Here is a 24,852-nt window from a genome sequence, read left to right as displayed (position 1 = left end):
TTTACTGGAATTGCAGAAAAATCCAAGAAACTTTAATCTGTCCGAAATCACAGCAAATCAAAGTTGAAAAAATGGTTCCTCTAACTGGATGATTAAAGGCTTATCAGGAGAGCTTCAGGAAGCAGGTATAGTTTTTTTCTACTAAAAACAAATCATTAACTCCAGTTTTGCAATAGATTTTCTAATCAGACTTCTAAAAGAATAACATCTTATAACTCAGCCTTAAGAATAAATCTGGTATCTCCTACTTTATATGAGGACAACAGGATGAGACATGATCTCTTTCAGTCCCACACATCTATATTATTAGGCTATGAGGTAACAACAGGTACAAGTATTCAGCAGATGTGTGGGCTCACAGGATAAGGCACCTCTTTTTTGATACCAAAGCATTTTAAACAAATTTAAACAAAGCCTATTCTTCCAAAATAAGAGATAATGTACTTTTTCCTTCATTAAACCTATGAAAAGTGTGCCAAACTCTGAACTCCTGCAGTAACAAAACTATTTTTTGCTACTCTTAAATGGATCCTCACAGCATTTTTTTCCTTCATGCACTGTCTACTCTGACCAGATGCAGAATCAGCAAAACAAATTCATAGTGCCACCAACCTTTGTTGTCTGCAGCTATAAATCCAAGAATGTTTTCATGGCGTAGCATAACTGTCTGATAAATTTCTGCTTCTCGAAACCATGACCGTTCCTCTCTTGAAGAGAAGATCTTCACAGCAACTTCTTCTCCTCTCCACTTCCCCCGCCACACTTCTCCAAAGCGACCCTTACCAATGCTTTCTTGAAGTACTATAGTTCTTGCGATTGTTCTTTGCACAAGTAAAGGTAAACCTAAAAAGAAGATGTTACATTTACCTTAAATATCACACTACAGAATTACTACTTATCCCACACACTGAATACAAGATCCTATTTCTATTAGGGTATTTCTCTTAAAATGAACATACTCTCTAAGATTTTAACTGCTTGTTGAGGGCTGCTAGGAAGCACATAAGTAAGATTCTGCCTTCACTCTTAAAAGGTCAGCTAATAAGTACTCATGGAGATTATGCTATAAACTACTTCTATGGTTGTTAAAAGCACAACACAAACTTTCTTTCAGTTAGGAATGCTGTCACTTGCTGAGACTTAAAGTTTTATTTAAATGCAAAAAAAAAGCAATGATGAAGCAGTCAGGATTAAACCCAGGTTTAGGGGTTTCTTTCGGGTTGCTTGTTAGTGATTAAAGTGAGGTTTTTTTGTTTATTTTTGGAAAAAGGATCTGCCCATACCTCTCCTGGCAAAGCAATTTAAGAGCACTTTTGCTACTGGTTAATTTACTTGGCTTATCACTAGGTAGTCCATTTCTAAGTTAGCTACTTATCAGCAACACCAACTGGTGAAAATCCATACTCATGCCCAAGTGTGCCAAGCATCTTAATAATCCTCAGTCACCGTAAAATAGGAAAACATCCTTGTAACGCAAGCTTCCCACTTTACAGGCCATTCTTGTGCATCCCACTGTAATTATAATTTAGAAAAATGTTTACATTCATCAAGGTTTTATAGCTTTGGAACATTTACATGCTTTCAATATAGAGCACCTCTTCAGTACACTTCAGTAGTTTCATACAACAAGCAGCACTGGCATCTCTCAACCAGGTTGGTCTTTTTTTTTATTTTAAATCTTTCCTGCTGTAACTGCAGGGCTTGTCACTGGATTCTACACTGACACCACACTGTAGGATGAAAACATCAGCCAGGTTATCTGCTTAAGATAAGCTCTTTTGGTACAGGATTATTTCACTTTAACCAAATACTTGACAAAGCAATCTGTTATTCTATAATCACTGTTCCAATATCTGACAGAACACCTGCATTTCCTTATGTTATAAAAAATAAATCCAACTAATAGCTCAGATAATTAATTCTTGTCCACCTTTGGACAGTCTTTGCTAACAGCAGCACTAGAAAGACATCTAATCTGGTTGGCAGCATCACCATGCTTGTGTCTCAGTCTGAGAAGAGCAAATTAGAACACTGCAGTGTTCAGAACACCTCCTCAAAAATTTTAGACCTACAGGAATTTTCTGCATGGTCTATGCTGACAACATACCTACATGAAGACAGGAAGGAAAAAAAAGTGTACACCACATCAGCAATTTAATCATTGTCAAGTGTTGTAATAATTTTTACTGAGAGTTACAACTTTTGCTGTAATAGTCCTCAGGTGAATTGTGCTGCATGCCCAAACTATAGAAGCTCTTCTGAGAAGCCTAATCTTCTTTCCTTATAAACAGACTTTTGAAATGCAGAAGAGGCCAGATGAAAACAACCACAGGATCAAACTAAACCCTCAAAATGTAAAATTTTACTTGATTGTCAGAGAAAGTTTCTTCCTTAGAATTTATGCACTACCGCAAAATCTATATGCATATGTCAAATACTAGCTGATTTTGTGTACCTGAAATGGGTGATAGGCCATACAGTTGTATCACAAAACTGTTTGTATATTCCCACTTTCAGATGAACTACTCTCAACTTCCTCCACCTTTTATAGACATCTCTCCTTATTTAACATATATATCCAAGGATATCAGCTAAACATATACTAACCTCTACACCCTCTAGACAGAACGCATTTCAATTTCACATTACAAACTCCCAATAAGCACATTAACATGTCACTGTAGGATAAAAACCCTACTGTGATGTATCCACTTACTCCTATATTTATTTTTACAATATTTACAAGATTCAACTTGCTTCTGTTTATCTGAAGCTAATCTTGCCCTTACTACTGCTTCTTCTAGAAGATTGGAATCCATATTTATCTTGCATTCATAGCAATTCATTACAGACTTTCTGTTGTAACTGAGCAATTTCCTCATTTTGCTATAGAAGATACACAGCCTTGTATCACCAGGAACTTGAGCAACTGCTGTACTGTAAACCAGACTGCCTGAAAAACATCTCACAGGAGACAGCTACAGCCTCATCCTTTCACATACACATTGGGCATAACTGTACTCCAACCTCTTGGATACACCTTCTTTTAACTGTGCATGAAGAAAGATGATAGCCAGTTTGCCAATCAGGAGAACAAGAAAATTTGAGCCCATATTAAATTCAAGAGCAGCTTAGTGTCTGACACCTTGTATTTAGGTCATCCTTGACACCACGGTCACCCAACTTATTCCTGAAACCTTCATTATCATTTTCTTATATCATAAAGTACCCTCAATCCTTCTGAAAGTCTAACAAAAAAAGAAAGTTCATTTTCTTTTCCATATATTAAGAGTACTCTGATTAGTGCGGTGACTTTCCAATGCATAAGGAGTTTGTAACTAAATTGGATAATTCAGGAAAGTAAGTTCTAGAGTACTACAGGTAGCCAACAAAAGTAGGGGCTAGAATTTTGTTCTTGTTCATAAGTCTCTATAGAGAAGACTTCCTCTGATGACTAATAAAAAAACCCAAAACACTCCATGAACTGTGAAAAATCTTATTCCCTTCAAGCTTGTATGAATTGCAAAATAGTTTTTAAGGAGCTTTATATTCACTTCAACTGACTCAACTTTGCATTGATTTCTGTGACCCTTTAGATTTCTAAATAGCGTAAGTTCCTGCTGGAAGTTGCCTACCAACACCATCCAAAGCTTCTCCTCGTTGTTGGCAATTCTTCCTACTCCTTTGTAATTAAGTGACTTCGTCATTTGTGAGTTAAGACAGTAACAGATGGGCGTCCCCATCTGTCTATTCAATATGTAGTTGATATTTAGAGATCTGCATCATGATCTGAAAATCATTCTCAGCTCCAAGAGGCTTTGAAATCCTTCTCTTAGAAGCTGTAGCTTTGCCAGAAGGGTCTATTTTAGATGTTTCATTAATTTCTTCCATGGAGTATCTCCTTAATTCAGGTCTGGTTCGTCATGGAACAACATGGCAACACTAATGTTAAGTCAAGACCGAATAATTAATAGCAGCTTTAGCATCATTACAGCAAATGAATCCTACTCCCTTTTGGTCTGAATAGGAAGGTCATTTTTAGACTTCTGATTATTTCTCTGTTTTATACACTTCTCATCAGAGAATACTGAATTAACAAAATTGGTAGCATCTTTTTTATTTTACTATGAGCTTTTCTGGTCTCTCAGCATGAATTTAAGAGCAGAACATAGCTTTTGCATCACCAAACTAAACATTTCCTTAGCTGTGCCTCTTGGGTCTGGATTATTTTGCCCATTTTGTATATTTCCATTGTGTTTTGGCAACCTCTTGTCCCAACATCATCCCTTTCAGACAGTTCAGCTTCTGACAGGGTTAAGCACTGACTTTTCTCCCTTTGGAGACCCTTTTCTCTACCCCCAATATATTCCATAAAGGTACAGTCTTCTCAACTTTAAATGTGCTGTACCCAAAGTCTGGACTAAAATACACATTTACATGAGATTCAAATGCTGCAGGCGTATTTCAGGACACACAAAAGTTATCAATTCAAGTGCTAGGGCACTGTGAATTTGTATAGGCATTGACTGACTGATTTTGAGTCAAAGTGACACAAGTCATTGCAAATACACACAATGCCAATGTTACAGAAAATAAGAACCTGAAGCATCTCCTATTTCACTGTCATAATCAAAGTGAAGTAGAGAAAACTAAGTAAGACTAATACTGGTCTTACAAACAGCTCAACAACATGGAACTCACCACAGCTGAAGTTAAAAGATTCCTTTTAAGGAAACATTCAGCCTTGTTTTACAGCCTTTCAAGCATAAAAGCAAATTAGTGAAGAGGCTCCCTTAGGGATATGTCAAATTCAACCACATTTGTTGGTTTTGCTCCTTGGATGCATCCACCAGTAGCCAATGTTCAAATACCATAGTAGGGCAGGTGCTCTGGGAGTCTAGACCAGCCTGAGTGCCCTAAATTCAGCTGTGAAAGCTTAGCAATTCCCTAGCATGCTCCTTTTACTTAAAGGGTAATTTGCAAATAGGCAAGGGAAGGGTCAGTAGTTTCTAGCCATGTGCTCCAGAGGAATAATCATAAGTTTCTTTCAACTTGGATTCTCTGCTTTTCAAGAGCTTATTCTGATGGAGTACTTCCAGAGTTCTCAAACAAAAAGAGAGGTTTGGAATCACTACAGGTAAGAAGGCCAGAAGAAAAAACAGAGGATTATTCTTGATAATGAATGAAAAGACCAATTAACAACTAAGTTTGAATTTTACTTAGAAATTTTTTTCAGCCTTCCTTGGGAAAAGTCCAGATCTACAGACAGTAAGTAGAGAGTGTTACACTTCTAATAGTGTAACAGTTATATATCAAACCTTTCTGGATTCCATGATATGTGAATCTCTGACTCCTCTATGCTATCTATATCTGTGACTACTGCATATCCCTCCTAGAACAAACACAACTAGAGACCTAAGCCCAGCATTTGCATTTATCAAGCTCTAGCCCAATATATTGGAAGTTCTAGTAACCACTTTCATCATCTGTTAGTAAATGAGAAAATGGATATGAACACAAATTACTAAAACTCTAGCTCTAACCAGAGAGCAACTCACCCTTATCGGGATCAAATCTTATTGAACACACAACAGCTTTCTCAGCTGAAACATAACGACCTACACATCTAGTGCAAACTCACATTCTTTAGAAAGGACATAACTAAAATTAATTTTTGATCTAGATTTTAAACATGTTCAGCAAGTTACATTGATTTTACTGACAAAGCAATAGACTCGAAACAGTTTTACCAGTTACTGTCTTTGGAAAAGAAAAACAACCTAGATGCTTGGGTTTTGTTGTTTAAAATTTTTCCAGTTCTGGGGAAAAAAAAGATACAGCAGTTGAGAATCAAACACCAGTCTTTCTTTGTAGAAAGCGTTCTGAAAGGGCATGGATGTTTCAACACATATGTTTGCAAGTAGTAGGAAATATTTTCAATATTAAATTATTTAAATTTTAAATAGTAGAAGGTTGGTAAAAGGTTGCAGTACACAATTTGATGTCTCCCCCCTAACACAGACCAAAGATCAATTCATTTATGCAATGATTTACCTGGCACATCATCCCCTAACAACACCTATTAAACTACATTTCTATGACACAGACCACCATAATCCTATAAGCAATTAATGGTCAGAGTTACAATAGCTGAAACTCTATGCAGTGAACAGACTAATGCCTCATCTTCCCAGAGTAACACCTCTTCAAGTCAGAATTAAAACAAAAAACCACAAAATCAAGGGACAGACATTGATCAGACATGGTCTGCATATTGCATCCATTCTATATACAGAAATGCTATTTGCAATTGAAAAATATCTTCTGTAAGGAAAAAACTGGTAAAATATTAACTCAGAATATTCTTCATACACCAACAGCTACAATTATTTTTTCAATTTCAAGCTAAAGAATACCCTTTACAAAATTATCTAAAAACCACAGAAGATGGTTGTTTAGATAGGCTGAACAGAACAAAAAAGGTACATGACAGCCCTACAGAACACAAAATGTTTACAATAGATGACTGTGATATTCCCTGAATTATATAATTCATATAAATCAGGCTGCTTTGAGAATTATAAGGAAGGGCAGCAACAATTCAGTGATTCTTTTTCTTCACTTATTTCTACACATTCAATCTCCACTGATGTTAACTGAATGTACATGGAAGTTGCTTTTCTAGTATTTTCTCCTGTTAATTAGAAGTTTAAGTAGATTTGACAATATTAAAAAAAAAAATAGATGTCTTACAAGGCTCTTAAGCATAGAGTAATTACTACTAGAAATGTCACATTACCTGACCCAGAACCTGAAGTTGTCATATCATAAATTAAATCCTTTAAAGTGGTTCCTTCTGATATAAAGGGACGATCCAGTGAAGGGTCTTCTTCGCTTGGCACACGATGATGAATTACAGTACGATTATGACAAAGGTATAGAATCAACATCAGTGAAATGCAGACAAAACAGACAGGTCCAGCAATGACAGCAGCCAGTTCCACAGGTCCTAGGTTAGAAGCTGTTTTTTCTGGAGTAGGGCCTGAAAGTTAAAGAAAATGATAAAACCATTAATTTCCTTTTATTATACTAAACTTATAGTATCCCACAGTGATACTCAAATTATTTTAATGCGTTTGTTAAAGCTTTTGCACAGTAACTTTTTTCAGAATCAAAGTAAGTACTAAAAAGGACAAAAGCAGTGTGTTTATTTACACTTTTCATTTAAGTCTTCAAAACTGTCCCTAACATCCCTATCCAGAAGATAAGGAGTCTTGTTCAAATATCATGAAACTGTCTTTACAGAATCTAAGGTGTACTTTAGGCCTTCAAATTTACCTACACTTCCACTCTTACAGAATTTTGTTTGAAAAAATGAAAAAAAAAAAAAAAAAAAAGAAAAAATCCCAACCCCCTTACCTGGTGTTGGAATTGGAAGTTCTACTTTATTGCAGAGAGGTGTGTTACAGCAATGAGACACAGTATGGACTCCATCTCTGGTGGAGGGGGAACAAACAAATGGCCTGTCTCGGGGAATCAGATCAATTTCTGCTATACACATACTGTTGCGCATTATTTTGTCTGCAGTTCGTGTTACCGAGGCAAAACATACTCCATCTGTCATACACGTAAAGTTGTCTTTTGTACATAGCTGGCAGTAACACTCCAATTCTGTATTGAGAAAAAAAAATTAATGTTAGTATGGGTACATGTTCTGAGCTGAGAAGCAATTTGAATGACTAAAGAAATACAAATTCAGAATGCTAGGAGGCTGTTTTGGTTACATAAACACAGAACAGCAACACTAAAAAAAACAACAATGCTACTAGGCCTTTCAGTGGGACAATAAAATTGGGAGATGAGCAGAAGAAAGTAAAATTTAGATCTGAAGTCATGTCTGTATACACAATAATATATTAAAAGACAAAGGCTAAAATCCAAGCTGTTCCTACAGGTAAAGAAGCACCACTACAGTTCCTCCTACAAAAGTTCCAGACTTTCAAAAGAACACCGCATGCAAGACTGCTATTTTCAAACCAAATACAAATGATGCCTTTTTTTTTTTTTGACAATAACCACAGGTACAGCTTGAGTAAGTGCCAAATCAGATGCTGCTGGTTACCCAAGATTAGTATGTTATGCATTACTTGATAGTTTCCATTTTGTGCCAAAAGGGCAAATACCAGCTTAATCCTCATGAAAAACCAAACCCTGCATGATCCTTTCACAGAAGCAGAATGTGGTTTAGACTTGTTATTTATGAAGCCACACAAAAACACTCTCTTACATTACTCAAGGTGGTGATTTACTAAAGCTATCAATTGCAATAGTAAAGGAGAGAGCATGGGGAGGGAAGCAGGAATGACAGGCTAATCACTCTATGATGATCAGGCTTCATTCTTCACATTGCAGAAGTTCTTGGAGAAGGAAGACTACAACTTCTAATTTCTTTCTGCACTCCTTCCTGCACCAAAGTTATGCAGAAAACGGTGCAGGAGCAACAATATCAACACATCTTGATCCACCTGTTCAACTGTGAAGAGCAAAAGCTGGCCTAGAACTTGTGTACATGCACACAGAAAAATTAAAATACAGAACTTACACAAATTTAAAATCTTCAACATTTATGATCGAAAAGCAAAAAATGTCCTGAGCCATAAAAATAGTCTCTTTGAAGGCTACATACAAAAGCTCACCAAAAGGATGAGGATTAACAGGTGGCAATCAAAAGGTCCCCCAAATATGAAATCTGGTGTTTCACCTATGTTCAAAAGTTTAATATAACCACATGGATTGCCTTAGATTTTACACCTCTCTCTGTCACTGGTTATCATGGATTTAAATAAATGGCAATCTGATCTCAAATACATATGTATGTAATCTCAAAGTTTGAATCCTGAGAAACATCCTCTTAAAACATCCCCTTCCCCCAAGATTTTGAATCAAAGCACATCGCTGCCAATCATCTTCTACTGTTACTGAAGAGATCTGATCAAATTCTTAGGACCCAGTATAGAAAGATAACCTTGTTTCAGAGAGATTCACCAGCACACAGACCAGTCAGAAAAAGGGAGGAAGAAAACCCTACAAATGAGATTTGATTTTTTTTTTTATTATGAAGATTATTGAAGAAAATAATTAGAAGGTAGATGAAATGAGAACTGGCATTCAGGAAGGTAAAGCTTAACAGCATCACTTTTTGCACACCTTTCCCTGCCTCATCAGGGAAGTAAGGAAAGTCTTATTATTCGGAGTTTAACTACAAGAAAATGTAACATTTATTTTCATGTTGCTGTCCCTTTGGTAATTCATGCTTGAACAAATATTTTTCAATATATACAAACCATTAAAAGTTTCCAAAAATATTTACACACACTATTTCAACTTTTAAAGTGAGCACACCTTTATCTCACCTGCTTAATCTGTAACTTTTTTCTACTAGACAGTAATTGTGGCTTATCACAACTGCACATGCATCTGAATGCCTACAGCAAGAGACAGATATTGAGTGAGATATATTTACATGGAGTCACTGTGCAGAGGCCAAGTTACTTGAGGTGAAAAATTACATTTGGGTTGTTCTTGTTACACTTATTCATCTTCCTCGTCATGTGAGGCTGTAGAGACACACTGTTCCAACCATGACTAAATAAAGCATTTTGTGTCCTATCTTCCTCATTCACTTTGTTCCCACCTCTCTTTTGCTACAGAATTCCCACTTAGTGCAATTTGATAAAATCTACACTTTTGTTCTGGTTGGATGCCACTATCTTCTCGTCTCCTGACGAGACACAATTCACTGTCACACACATCGGAATGATTTCCTCAGCATAAATAAATCACTACTCCCTTTTGAAGCTACTCTCCCCCTCCCATAAGAAGGGAAAACAATGCCTAATCAGCTGAATAGCAAAGCTTCTAGCAATACAGGTTTCTGCTGCTCTCTAGTGGACACACTCTTAAAAAAACCCAACAACTCATCAAAAATGCTTCAGCCCCCTTCCTACTCTGGCCACTTAACAGTTCTTCATGCCTTCCAACTCGAGCAAGTAACGGTAGAATTTCCACGTTTTAGTAAAAGGTAGAGTAATTCAGCATCTTCAGCAACAATCCATACCAGAAGGCAGAAATAAGGAATTGGAATATCCTTGCCCACCTCTCAATTCTCCAGTTATCTGTGTGCAAATAAAATAAACTACAACTACACAAACACATCATAAATGAGATTTAACATCAGCATGAGGTGTCAATGACCAACTATAGTTACATCACTTAATTCCTATAAGGAAGTGTTTTCACTTATAGCTGATATAAAAGAAAAACAAAATCCCATATTGTTGTCCTCTTAGAGATAGAATTTTTTGCTTTTCATCCAAGTAGTCTCTGTTATTCCCAAAGAGATGTTACAGTAATTTTAAAAACTCAGACAGAAGCCAGTCAGATTTCCATGTTCACTTTAATGAATACATACATTTCTAGTATTGAATGACAACAGAAACGGATGAGAAACGGACAACTCTGATGTAAGCTGATCTTCCAGAGCCAGTAATCTCTCAGGTAAAACACATTTCAATGCATTTGGTAAACACTGTTTAAATCTACTACCACAAAAAACACTTTCAAAACTACTGAAGAAGAGTAAAAAAGTTTTCAATCATGTCTGTCCTTGGCAGAGAACTATATTTTTTTAAATTATTGTAAGAGTTTTTGGATGAAACAACTAGCATGAAACTCCACTACCAACTAGTGAAAGTTCATGTTTGTTTAAATGATAGAAGGTTGGGGATATGACAGTACAAATAGCTAGACAAATGCACTGGAAGTCATACAGACAATCAGGGACATAGCCAAGAGCAGAAACTGGGTCAACACAGCAATGTAGCTCCTTGTGCATTGCATTTTGTCACTGCACCATTACCACTCTACATAGTAATTTCTGCTTTTTGAGACTGACCATCTTAAAATAAACAGTGAGACAATGCTGTTGTGAAAGTGGGGGTGTGTGCATTATGACATTATCATGTCATACAAGTTATCAACAGCATATTTCTCGTATCTCATACCACAAGATTAACATCTTGTGTTGAATACCATTACTTGTGTAGTTGCTCAAACTCTGAGTTTGACAGTTTTGCCTTTCATTTACCAAGTCTCTCTTGCATGAATGTTGCAGTCTGGAAAGCCCCCAGTGAGGGTAAAGCAAGCTGGCTGCATAAATGAAACCCTGAAATTATGCAGCTTGACACGACTTAAAATCAGCTAGCTCCCAGGAGCTCAGATATTAACACTATACACAAAATGTGAACAGAGAATTAAGTACACTCTAACCACAAAACTGTTACAAATCTGTACCAAAACCAGACTGTTACCTACTGAAACAGTCTTTTTTTGTATCTGTTGTCTTTCTGAAGAAAGAAAATTGCAGAAAGACTTTTTTTAGTTACATAAAACACTAGGAATAACTACATAACATGTGTTTACATCCTGCATCACTACTTCCACCAGACAGTCTAGTGCAGAACACCACCTTCAGCCAAAGAATTTTAGTTGGAAATTGTAAGTTGAGACATCGGCTTCCAAAGAAAGGATGCTAACAAGGAGCAGTACCAAAGTTAAAATTTGTGGGGTGCTCTAAAAACTGCAAACTCACATCTTACTGCAAGCAATTAACAATTTTATATTGTTAACACTTCAATAATATATGTCTTAGCTTTACAAATTAAAGAAAGACAAAGAGCTGCAGTACCCAAATGCAACATTTTGCTGAAAAAAATACTTCTCTTGTGGTATTATAAGTGTTCCTACATGGAAAATACAAATTTTGAAGCAAAAATTTCACTAGAAAGTAGAACTTCACCAGAAGAGCAATCACAATTCTTGGTTCCAAAAGATGCAGAGGTTCAAGGGATAAAGGAGCTAGGCTATGATGCACAAGAGACAAAAACAGATTTTTAGGTATATGAGCAAGAGGGCTGTAATGCTCACTGATAGCTCTTTCCCTGTCCAATAAAACTTGTCGAAGGAAAAAAACCCATAATACATAACAGTGCCAATGTCAACTTCTGTAATTCTGACAATCCCATCAAACAATACACCTGACTCATCTGTGAACTCTTTTAGCTCAAGACACAAAAAGGTTTAGGTCTTAAAATATTGGGACATAGGTACAGTTTTTAAATCCTCAATAGTTCTTGACCTTCACTAACACATTCTTCTCACAAAGGCACTAATTGAGTTTCACTGTTGTAAAGTAAGAGCACTGGGTATCAAGTTTTCAGGAAAACTTGCACATAGATTTCAGCCATGTTTCAGCCATGTTTGTTAAGCAAAACTTCCTTCCTGCAAACAGCAGGTCTTGTCAAACAAAGTGATGCACTCAAGAAAACAGACGAACTATTTGTGTAAAATCCCAGCTTCAAAAAAGTGATATTATATTCCCCGCAATGTAGGTGCCAAATGGCACTTTTAGTTTTCTTGCCCTCTATCCAAAACACTACCCAAAGATATGTTCATGCCTCTTAGAACATTATACAGTAACCATTTGTTTCCTGTTTGGTAGAAGAATATTCTTTAAAAACAAACAAACAAACAAACAAACACAAACAAACCAACCAAACTAACTGAAGAAAGCTAAAATTAAAAGCCCAGATAATAATTTTGCAAGCATTATGAAAACAGAAAGATCATTACTAGTACTTTTAAATTTATTCCACCATATCAGATTGCTATCTTTATTTGCAGTTAGAAGCAACTGTCTGAATACAAGAGTTTCCAAGTGGTGACTTCCCCAAACTTCAGAAGACTAAAGACTATGGCCTACACAGTGAAAACCACAAAGCTTATTTTCAGACTCTGTCTTAAAAATTAACTGTTCAGCTAGCTGCTGGGATTCATTACATGCCTGACCTCTGTATAAACCATGTTGCAAGACAACTCATCCACACAGTAACATCAGCACATTGCAGAACAGCCTTAGCAGAGGCAATCAGAAAATGCCCAACTTCTGTCAACCCACAATAAGAGGTACTAGTAGCCAAATCATACCTTGAATTACTTTATCAACTTAGACTACAATGTTCAGGCAAATTAAGTGCCTTACCCATACCAGGGCCTCTGGATGAGTTATGGATCAGGAACCCTGGATTTCTCCTGATTCCATTGAACACAGAAGATTTCTCTTTTTTTAAACAAAAGATAGTAGGCCACCACTTCCACCCATAAGGTTTCGTATGGAAGTCTGTTGCCTTTTTTTCACACAAAGCTTTTAGACCTTAATTTCATGCCCCAGATTAAGGGACAACTGTTGACTGATGGGAGCCACTAAAAGGGAAAAAGTTCAAAGCTCAAATTGAGCTAAAATTTCCTTCAATATCTAAACTGAATGCGTTACGTAAGAAAGCTTTAAATTATTAAAGCCTGCCACACCTTTTCAAGAATACAAGAAACTTATTGCACTGTTTCCACATCAGAGATTCTGCACTGCCTTCAGTAAGAATATGGGTGATTAACACTACATGTTAGTATAGCAAGAGATGCTTTAAGTAATTTTTTTCTAGCATGAGTACTATTTTAGACTGAATTATGTACAGCATGGTGTAGATCCAGACTGAGGGATGTCTCAAAGCTGTAACTGAAAAAGTTGTGGTGCTTCTCCACTCCCTCTTTAAAACCCAAAGCAATATACAATCCATTAGGCCATATGTCCCAAACTGCTAACCATGGAACAACCTGAACATTTAAAAAAAACAAAACGAAGAAAGAAAACTACCCAAATCTTGTATTTATGATGCTGTTAAGCACTCCAATGTTTCATGCATTAGCTCTGCAACAGCACAGCTCTGATACCAAATCTCTCTCACAAAAAAACACAGGTACAGGAGACCGGAGGAACACAACGGTTTCACTGTACAACATTCACCCAAACATTTAATTTCCACACGGCTCGATCCTCACCGAATACACAGGCGAGGGCGTGCTGGACCAGAAGTTCACCTGTCCCCCCACCACCGCGACAGCAGCACACGGTGCTGCGGCGTGCAGCACAGCCGGGGCAGCCCCTTGTCACCTCCGCGACGGGGGACATTCAACACGTCTCTGCACCGGCCGCTCCTCCCGGGCACTGCTGCGAGCGCCCTGAGGCGGCCCGGGGGCTGCCGCTCCTGCCGCTGCCGGCGCACCTCGCCCGGGAGCCGGGGAGACAGACGGGAGAGCTCCGCCAGCTCCAGGTACCTGAGTTGCCTTCGCGGGCCAAGGCCACACGCACCCAGCCGGGCAGACATCGGGACACAAAGTTAGCCAGGGCAGACACCGCCCGAAGCGCTGCTCAGCGGGGCGAGGAAGCAATGGCGGGGGCCGAGGGGAGCCCTCCCCGCCGCCCCTCGCGCGGAGCCGCCGCCGCTCCCGGCCAACAAAGGGCCGAGCGGTCCCCGCCGGGCTCGGACACCGGGGGTGGGGGGAGGTGACTCCGCCCCAGCCGGCCCCTCCGCCATGTTGTTGAAAGGAACCGGCGGCCCTCCGCCCCCGCCCCCCCCCCCCCGCGCACTCACCGCCCACCGCAGGGCAGAGCAGCGCAGCCACAGCCAGGCACAGCAGGGCCCAGGGACGGCGCCGCGGCCGCCGAGCGGCCACCGCCATGTCCCGGCCGCGACTCCCCGGAGTCAGGATCCGCCTCGCGACGCGCGTCCGCTCCACCCGCCCAGGAACCGGCGCGGCACTCGCGGTGCGTACGCCCTCGCGGCCCGCTCCGGCCGCGAATGCCACCGACGCGGCAGCGGCGGCGCCGCCTGATTGGTCGCCGCGCCCCGGCCCCGCCCCCCGGCGGCAGCGGGCAGCCCCGACAACAACAGGCGGCGGGAGCGGGGCGCGACCCGAGCGGCCGCGGGGCGGGGCGTCGGCGCCCCCTCCCGGCAGGGCAGGCCCGGACCGGGGGCGTCCCCTCGGCGTCCCCTCGGCGCAGATCCCGAAGGGACTCGCGTGGCGGGCTTGGAGCTTCCCTGCCCCTGGGCGTTCTGAGAGCGCTCGGGCGAGCGGCTGAGGCGCTGCCAGAAGCGGTGAGGGACCCGCTGGCAGCACTGCTTTGCGGAGCCCCGGGGGCACCGGCCCCGCTGGAGGGCAGGTGCAGGAGTCTGTGGGCAGCCCTCGAGTTGCTTCCGGAGCAGAGGAAAGGAGCGGTAGCGGAGGAATTGCTCCTCTCGGGAGGCTCTGCGGGTGGGCAGGCGGACTGTGCGGAACCCCGGGCCGGTCGCTCCTTCCCCGCTCTACCGCTCCTTCCCCGCGCTCCCTGCCAGCTCCCGGCGGCACGAGACAGGCCGGCGCTCCCGCGGCCAGTCCTGCGGAGTCCCGCGGCCAGTCCCGGAGCGGAGGGTTTCCCCTCCCGCAGCAGCGCTGAGCCCACAGGCTTTGTCCCCGTGCGAGGGAAGAGCGGTGCCAGGCGACAGGTGTAGCTGCCAGCTTATTGCACAGTCCGCACGTGACTTCAGAAGTTAACTGGGAGTTGGAGCAAACTCGTCCAGTCCAAATAGCCAAATACTGAGGTACACCTTGAATCTTAAAACCTGGGGCAACTGGGATGTACCTCGTGAAGAAAATGACCGTGACTGAGGTTGTTACTTCTAACCACAGCTTTATTAGCTTTGCATGGATGGCAGAGCAGGAGGAGAGGCTCTCCTCTTCCGTCTTGGGATCAGGTAACCTTTCTCCCAGCAGTTACCTCTTGCTCTGGGAATCCACCGGCCGCACCAGCTCCAATATCTGACTGTTGTGTCCAGATCCTGAATCGGTTCAGATTCTCTCAGCATATGCTTTTATACTCCCTTTGTTGCTTGTTTTGCATGCAGCGTGACCCTCTCGTCATAGGCCAAGTCACGAAGATCAGAGGTGTTTTTCCATATTACTTGCAGTCTCTCTTGCAAGCCCCGTGCGCTGTCTCTAGCAGATGGTGCTTTGCCAGCTCACAGTGTTCAGGACAGTGCTCTCCCCACTCCAGAACCACATTCACTGCCATGGAACGCTGATCTCCTGCCTCCCTTTTACTAGCAGTTATTCAGCCAACACTGCTTTGTTGCTCCTACAGTATACTTCACCTGGATAAGAATCTTGATAATGTCATAGTTCAAAGTGAGGTAAATATTTATTAATTCATTCTCTTCTCCTTTCTCTCTGAACAACGATCAGTGTCATACATAAACACATCCTAGTTGTATTTTCCCTCACCAAATAACATTTTAATGACATGCACTTCATGACAGATGTTGAACCAAATGTCTGGATTTTATATAGATTCATGCTGTAATGAACTACTGAAGCTGACAACACCAGGCAAACACGTTCTTACTTATCCATATGTAGAAATACTTAGAGGGCTAATCCTCAAATAAATATACTAGCATCAGGAAGAAACACTGAAGCACTCAGATAAATTGCTCAAATCCTGAGACAGCTTTTAAATTCATATAGGTCATTGAAACTATAAATTAAGGAAGTTATATGCTCGGGAAAAAAAAAATCCACTATTCATTTCCCCATTGCAGATCTGCTGGGCTTAAGGATGGGTCACAGACCATGTCTCTGAAGGAAGGCAGGGACCAGTAAGCAGAGCATGGTGAAGGATTTTTTTTCATAGCTCCAGGTTCAGTCCTATGGGAAACATTTTTAATTAACATCCTGAGTGACATTTGGCTGACAGACACAGAAAAAATTAAAATAAATCAATAACTTGCAGGTAGCAACTCAGCAGCTAAGATAGATTCAGATCACTTCCAATAGTGCCACTACAAAGGAAATATTTTTTTGCCAGGCCTCACTCTTCTTTTGTATTACTCATGAGGTAAAGACAACTACAGAAGAAATATCTAAAATTATGTCATCCCCTGTCCTGATCCCTGATCCCTCTCTGATCTGATATGTTAGATTTAAAAGCCAAAGTAAATGTGGGCCAGAAGCAAAGCTACTGAAATATGTTCTGCATGTCCAGAATCTCCCCTTGGAAGCTATGCTTCCATGTGTCCAGATTCTTAGGACTGCAGCTTCTGGTCTTGATTAAGGTGGGGTCTAAGAACTTCTGATTATGATACAGACTCTTGATATTCAATGGGCTCTGGTAAACATCTGGGTCTTGTTCTTGTTGGCACCTTCCCCTGTTAGCTTCCCCTTATCACTGTAAGATTCTACCTTGTATTTTACCATCATCTTTCTTCCACTCTTACTTCTGCTGTCAGTTCCCCTTTTCCAACATTTAGGCCTCCCTCTTCCTTCTTCTGAGGTTCATAACTGCTTCTGGTGCAGCAGGGGTTTGCTCATCTAGGTGGTATCTGGCATCTTTAGGAGGGCTGTAGGAGAGGTTGGATTCACAGGTCGAGATGCAAATTAATTAATGTTACATGTCCTGTTCGGTGACAACAAAATCTGCCTTTGTTTTTGCTTTACAAAATAGAGCAGTTAAATAAAAATAACAAACTGAAAATGATGGCCTGAAAAGATTTAAATCATTGGTTCCTTCCTATTTCTGCAAACAAATTGAATGCCAATCCAAAGGAAGTGAGGAGATCTTGATGCTCACATCTGATTATTTTCATCCTGTAAACATGCTAGTTAGTCAAGTGAGGCTAAGTCAGACAATGACACAGTCAGTGAAACAGTTTCCAAGATATGCCTTTCTGTAAAGTGACATTTTGTTTAAGAAGAAAATAACTGTTCTGTTATCACAGATTCTTCAAAATTGCAATAATTGCTTGGCCTTTCCTGCCAACAGAGTGTGGAAAAATAATTTCACAGTACAAATTTGCCAAGTTCAATAGAAAACGATGCATGACCATTGTATGGTTATGACATTCTAACTGGATGAATTAAATATAATTTTTCAGTATTTCCTGTAAAAGAACACTTAAAAGCACTTACGAACTGCAATCCTCAGTGCTTACTGAGGATGGAAATAATGTCATCAGTGGACACAAATTTAAAAGAACAGGCAACACCCCCCCCATTTTTCCCAGCCTCATTTTTATAATAAACTAATGAATTTATGACATAATTATATTCCAATTATAGAAATATGCAACAAAAGTAAATTTTTTTTTAATGCAAGGTAAAACACAAAGCAAGATGACACGGAAAAAACAAATGATCTGGATTTATGAGATTTGTTTAAATCATCAGATTGGTTGGACAGATTTGAAAAATCCAGCTTTTTAGAATGAGTAAATCAAGTTATTACACAGAGAATACCTTCAATTTAAACACTGATTAATTTCTTTCTTCTATACTAGAATGTGACAGTCTTACACATGTGCAGCACCCACACGGAGAGAGAATGAAATAATTAATCTTTACCTAGTGCTACTTTTATTTTCTGCAAGAATTCTTGTCAGTGTATGAACACTACTTATATCTTTTCTCTTCTGGAAGATGGAAAACAAAAGAATTGCAACTGCATGAAAGTTTCAAATGGAACTCTGTACTTCTGGAACTCCGTGCTCCACAAAGTAAGAAACTATGTAGGGCATTGAAATAAAAGACATTTTGGAAAGGGACAAGTGGATAGAGAGACAATTATACAAACCAATTTGTTCTATAGGTTAGTCTTTGAGACAGATCAATGATATGAATAATCTTGTATTATAAGCTGATTTGATTCCAAAAATGGGTGCCAAGAAACATTTTTTTCCTTAGGTTTTAAAGTAAAAATATATGGAAGTGTTATAGGAAATAGTACGTATGGTGATGACTAAAAGTTTCATTTGTCTTTTGGTGTAAGAGGTACTGTACTGGGTAATAAAGAATCTCTCACAGTATATGCACAATTAGTGCTAAAGCAATAAAAAGAAAAACACCTTTATTTTTATTGCTTTATCACTAATTGCTTTAGCACTAAACTAAATTTTTACAGTTTTCTATCCATGGTAAGTAGCTAAATGTTATGTTTGTTTGTTTGGAAGAACTGGACATGAGTCTATCAGTGCATCATGATACTTACAAATTACTTTCACCAAGGAACTCAGCAAGAGGAAAAGTACTGAATGTGTAACATTTACCAAAATAGAATAAGTTATTGATAAAACCCCAACATTGCCCTCTCCACCTAGTCCTTGATTTTTCCAAACAGTTTGACTCAAACTGGAACAGAAAATATCAAAGTGCTTATTAGTGTGCAGTTTCTGTATGTACGCAAACCAGAAAGTTTCACAAAGGCCTGTGATCTTTCTAAATCAGAGACAAGCAAAAGGAACCACTTTTTTGAAGTCACTGCTTTATAAAACACTCAGAATTACTCATTTTATATAGCCCTTATAAACATTGCCTGATTTGACTCATCAGTGTTTCCAGAACAAAATACTGTGAGATCTTAGTTATTAAACACCCAGTTAATCATCTCCTTTAACTGAAGGCCAGTTACAGCTTGAGATGTATGAAGCCCTTTTTGCTTTTAATTCACTGTGGAACACTTTGTATCCCTGAGTTATGAGCTGGGCAGCCCAGCAATGCACACAGGAACACAGCTGCTTGATGCCTGCAGCAACAGCCACCTTATTTCACAGATAATGGATTTGTGGACATCGCAGTATCCTAAGTTCTTTAGGCAGATCTCAGTGACAACAATTAAACCCCTTAAATGAGATGTTTCATTCCAGCTTGTAGAGTCCATCAGCTGCTGAGCTGGTTTATTACATGTGTCCTAGTGCAGCTTCACTTGAAATCAGGTATGATCTATTCACACAGATGTTGATGGTAAGTCTCCTTACAGAGAGGTCTGATTTATGCTGGAAGTCAGGAAGAAGTGTGTAGTTCAAGACATGCTGCTAAACACAGCAGTGACTAGGGAGACTGGAAGCTTAGGAAGTGGCTGCCAGAAGCAAAAAGGCTGACATCAACCATGTCTGGAAATTACTTGAGACTGTTATTATCTGTTTGAAGGCCTTACATTGCTGAAGTAACTCTATAACTCTGGTAACTCTGAAATGCCAGGGGCATCTCACCTACAAATGCAGCAAAGGATACATGTGTTAATGTAGCGTGCCTCTAATTAAGAAAGGATATTTCTTTTCCTGGGGAGGTACAGCTTTTGCCTGCTTGGACACTACCCATTCCAATTTGATGGTGCAAGTAATAATGCATATCATTCCGCTTATCAAGGAAAGTAATTTTCCTCCAGAGACTGGACTCAGTTTTGCCTAGAGTGGGGAAGGAGCACCTTTGGTAACTGACCAAAAGTTAATGCCCTTCTGGCAATGATCATGATTATGAAGTTTTCTTACTGTAGTTCTCTGTGTACCCATTAGCAGGCAGGCATACTGTGGTGTTAACAAGCTTGATTTCTTCTTCCATGGAATAAAGTCTCATATCAGACAATAAATTTCCTAGAGTACAAAGCGGGAATTGTGGTGACAAGCTGCTAAGACCTCAAAATTAGTTTTGGGGATCTAGATCACAACTTGGATTAAATATCAGTTATCCTGAAAAAAAATCAAGTTTTTTAATAAAACTTTCACTTTGTTGTTCAAACAACATTTTGTTCGGTGGAGTATAAACTCACAATAAAAATAAAATAAGAGATGAGAAAATAACATTTAATGAATTAACTAATTAAAATTAATAAAATAATATTTAACTCCTGACACTGATTTATTAACCCTGCAAACTGAAAATAAGAGAAAAGAGAGGTTCTTCTATCATGTGCTATAGGAACTGCTTGCTTTGCTGCAGCTTTTCTAGACTTGATACATATTCCCCATCCACTCTCATTCTTCAGTGCATGTGGTTGTAGGCTGCCTGAGGTGATAGCATTGAACTTTCTATCACAATTCAGGTTATACTAGGTTGCTTCAAAATCCTGTTGCTGTAGCCTCTCTAAGTAGTATTTTCTGTAAGTTTTCACTTGTTTATTTGCAATCAATAGCTAGAGTTCTCTCTAAAGGTGTTCCCAAGAAAATTGTACGCAAGTTTTTTGTAATGTGTTCTAAAAAGGTGCTTTTTCCTTTAAATCAGGTAATGGAGGTTGTACCTACTCAGGAATAAAAACTGAAGATAAAAATAGGTTACAATTTATTTGAATAAAATGACAAATTATGCAGTGATGAGAAAGATGGTGGAAATAATTTGTAGAACTTAATTCTTTATCAGCTATTAAGTTTCTAACTATTTTCCAAGAATATGTAGTTTTGAGATTGTGCAAGTCTTTGCTTATTTTTACATTTACAAGGGACATTATTAAGAGGGGAGATTTTGACACTGGACCTATGTAAAAATAATAATTCATTATGTTTTCAGGTCCAAATTAGCATGGGAATTCTGCTGAACAACATTTTTCTGGTTGCAAATAACAATCACTTCATTCTGTTTCTCAGAATTCTGTTTCTCTATTACAGCGGTCATTTTCCATCAGCCATATCCCTTGAGTATGATTGTAAAGGCTGACTTTTACCCAAGAAGTCTTAGTAGTCTGGATACTAGATTGCTGAAGAAACTGTCTCTCTTGAGAATTTAAGCATGCTAAACTGAGATCCTAGATAAACTAATATCCTAGAACTTCTGCAATAGCAGTGGCAAAAATACTTTCATCACACCTGCTCAACACAACTGCCTGTTGTCAGTGATATTTAAAAGCAACCACTGCCAAAAACCAAGAGAAATGCATTCCTAATTTAAAGACAGCATAATATTAAGGGGAGGAAAAAGAGCATTTTAAATGAAGATCAGGAGCATGTCCATCACGGCACTGGATTATTCTGCCAAAAGAATACTGTAAATTATGGTAGTAAGTATATATATTTATTTGATCTAAAGAAGAATAAAAGATGGGAAAGGAAAAGCCCTCTTTGGCAAGGAGATAATTTCAGTTCAACTAACTGGTCATGGGACTATTTTGCAAATATTAATGATTGCATTACAAGACAGAAAATGCAGAGCCCAAATAATGTTCAAAATTCAGTAGAGCAAAAGACTAGAGTATATCTGTGTATCATTCTGTTGTAGATTAGTTTAATAGAGGAGGTTACTCCTTCTGTAGCTGTCGTTGAAGCCATGAGAAGTCCAGATTTTCTTGAGAAGCTGAATGCTTTGGTTTTTTTTCCAGGATACATATTTTCTCAGAACTTTCCTGAAGGTCAAAAGACTATGTAAATATTTCATTTTAGAGACTGGCTGGGACTCTTTTTTAAATGCAGTTTTAGTTTCCACTTGAACCAACTCAGAAATGGCTTGGCCCACAAACACACCAGCATTAGTTTGTTCTTACAGCCTGGCTAAGAGATGCTTCCTAGCATATGTAGGATAACTGTTCTCTGAGCCTGAGAGGCTATGGGATTCTTCCCTCCCATCTGCTGACACCTGCCCATGTCTCATCCACAGGAACCAAATCAAAGAGCAAAATCAGAAAGGAACAAGTATATTTTAGTTTGCAGTGTGTTTTTGATATACTGTGCTGTCTCTGGGGTTTCAAGATTTTGAGGGTGGACATAAGGAAGAATGCAGGACATGGAAAACAAAGGTGTTTGTGTCTGGTTGAACTGTCTTTAGTCTATTTTAGCCTGTTACTGCATGTTGATCTACTCCACACTGTCTGTCACCTGCTTTAAAATGGACCCATTTATGTGGAGCTTTTCCTCCATGAGTGAATCAGGGACAGAATTGCATTCCTTTGGGCACTGTTCTATTGCCACAAACATGAGATCATCCTTTCTCTTGGGCCACACCATGCCTTAGTCATGCCTTGATGAGTAATCCTAATTCTCTGGATATTGCTTTCCTGTGAGCAAAATGAGGAAGAAACCCTGTGAAAAGGAAACTGCCATAGACCACTTGAGCCTGAAATGCAGTGTGTATTTGAAAATTGCTATCAAAAACTGTGAAGGAATAATTGGGTCTCATCAGGTTCCTGTCCTGTTCTGTACTGTTCTAACTTCATCCTGTAGTTAACTTCTGTGTATGGTTCCAAGCTGGCTTGAAAGGGACAGTCACATCTGCCACTGCACTTTACTGATAATAATGCAGGACACTGACATATTTTCTGAGAAGTAGTGGAGTGGGTGTGTTGTTATCCTATTCTTCTCTTGCTTATGAACTAACTTTGAAGCAGGCTCTAATTTTGTAAAAAAAAAAGTCACTGCTCTACTTCTTATCTTGACCAGCCTTTGATTAAAATAGGTTTCAGTAGTTTAGATGTAACTTAATTTAGATTAAGCAGCAAAGTCTCACCACTGTAGCTTTTTTGCGGTTGAGTGCTTAAGTACTCTGCACAATGTAGAGAGAGATACTTAAAAATTAACAGAAGGTTTTGAAGTAAGGCTGCCTAATTTTCAATCTCTCCACACAGTTAATAGATTCTATCTAGAATCAGGGTATTCCTACACAAGTATTCCTGGGATCTGTTACATTTTGACATATTATTCTAGTGGAAAATACAGGTTTAATGCCCAAGTAATTTGTGCTCACAGACCTTGTTTGCAAGACTAAGGATATTTGGAGTGCTACTCAGGGTCTTTCCTACTGGAGCTACTTCAACAACTCTGAATTCCTATTCATGAACTACAGAAAGATTTTTGCTCTTTAATAGCCTGAAGTGTCAATGGCAGCACATTTGCCCATGGATGTCTTACCTGTGGCCAAGGAGAAATTGGAGGACCATGAATCTTGGACATGGATACAGAAATCCTTTCCATCAGTGTGTTTGACATCTATCAGATTCAATTGGGCTGCCCTTCACAACCACCTCCTCCTAGTTCACTCTCCCTTTTATAGCTCTGACTGTACCAGTGCTGTTTTTTGCCTTCATATTTGCTTTAATAGAACCTATACAGAACTGATAATTCTATATCTCCTTCTAGCTTGTCATTCATAAAGTTGTGAGTTTGCCACAACTTCAGAACATTATTATTCCTCCTCCCCAGTCCTTTTGACTTGTCTTACCCTGCTCCCTTCCCACCTTAAGTCTTACTGAGTGTACCAGTACAACAGGACAGTTGTGACTATTTTGATCGCTCCTCTAGATTATTCATCAGTTTCCCTGAGCTTTTCTCCTGGTGATGAGCAATTGGGTTTTTATAAGAAACATAACATGATTCAGTAACTTCAATGGAATTAGTAGATTATTACCTGTCATTATACAGCACCCAGTTGAGAACAGAACTTTGTAAAGGTGTGCCCAAGGCTTGCAGTGCCCTCTGATATATCATCAATAGTTAGGCTGGGAGAGTTGACTTTCTTTACAAAAAAACCTTCACATTAGGAGGTGACTGAATTAGATGCTGCTAACTCATCTTGCTTCTCTCCCTCAACCTTTCCTTTGTCAGAACAGAGATCTTCCATCAAGAGATAAATTTTGAGAGGCCCAGACACAAATTTATTCTGACTTTGGTGGCAGTTACCTCTATCCATCAGCTCAACACTTTCCTGACCTAACAGAAAAGAATCATAGCATATGATACCGCCGTCTGGCCTTCTCAAGATGGAGGCATAGACATCTGAGCACACTGCTGCACCTTCAGTTTGTTTGCTTGCAATTTGAGATCGAGCTTTGAAGTTAGCTTAGCTGTACTTTGAGCAGGCAGTTGGATTAGATGACCTTCTGAGACCATTTCCAATCTAAATTATTCTACTATTCTAAGACATATCAAGCTACAGTAAAGTGAGGAGAGCGATAGTAAATAAACATTTAACTATGAATCTCAATGAATTCTGGCTTTTAATAAGTATTTTTTAAACTTTTGAATAGCTGCCTGTATGTCCATTTCTGATTCAGGTAGATTAATGCATAGCATCAGTTTTGGCTGGATTTTAAGCCTTTGCACAAATAGCAGTCCTATGTCTATTCTTTTGAGTTTCTGTAAGCTTTATTTGGATGAAAATGGAGACCGAGATGGG

At 39.4% G+C, this 24,852-nt stretch overlaps 1 protein-coding gene across 1 annotated transcript in view; it reads right to left on the bottom strand.

Moving 5' to 3' along the window:
• TGFBR1 (transforming growth factor beta receptor 1) overlaps nt 1-14,746 on the bottom strand; it is a 35,047-nt gene extending 20,301 nt beyond the window's left edge. The window contains exons 1-4 of the mRNA XM_041427468.1: nt 14,547-14,746; nt 7,420-7,671; nt 6,800-7,042; nt 613-843 (exon numbers count right to left, since the gene is read on the bottom strand). Coding sequence (XP_041283402.1) covers nt 613-843; nt 6,800-7,042; nt 7,420-7,671; nt 14,547-14,634 — 814 coding nt within the window. The 5' untranslated portion in view covers nt 14,635-14,746. The remainder of the gene's footprint in view (nt 1-612; nt 844-6,799; nt 7,043-7,419; nt 7,672-14,546) is intronic.
• Between the last annotated feature and the right edge of the window lie 10,106 nt (nt 14,747-24,852).

This window comes from Onychostruthus taczanowskii, unplaced genomic scaffold (assembly GCF_017590055.1).
Source record: "Onychostruthus taczanowskii isolate IOZ18803 unplaced genomic scaffold, ASM1759005v1 scaffold115, whole genome shotgun sequence".
NCBI lineage: Eukaryota > Metazoa > Chordata > Aves > Passeriformes > Passeridae > Onychostruthus > Onychostruthus taczanowskii.
The sequence above is the reverse complement of the archived record's forward strand: the minus strand, read 5'-3'. Positions and strand labels throughout refer to the sequence as shown.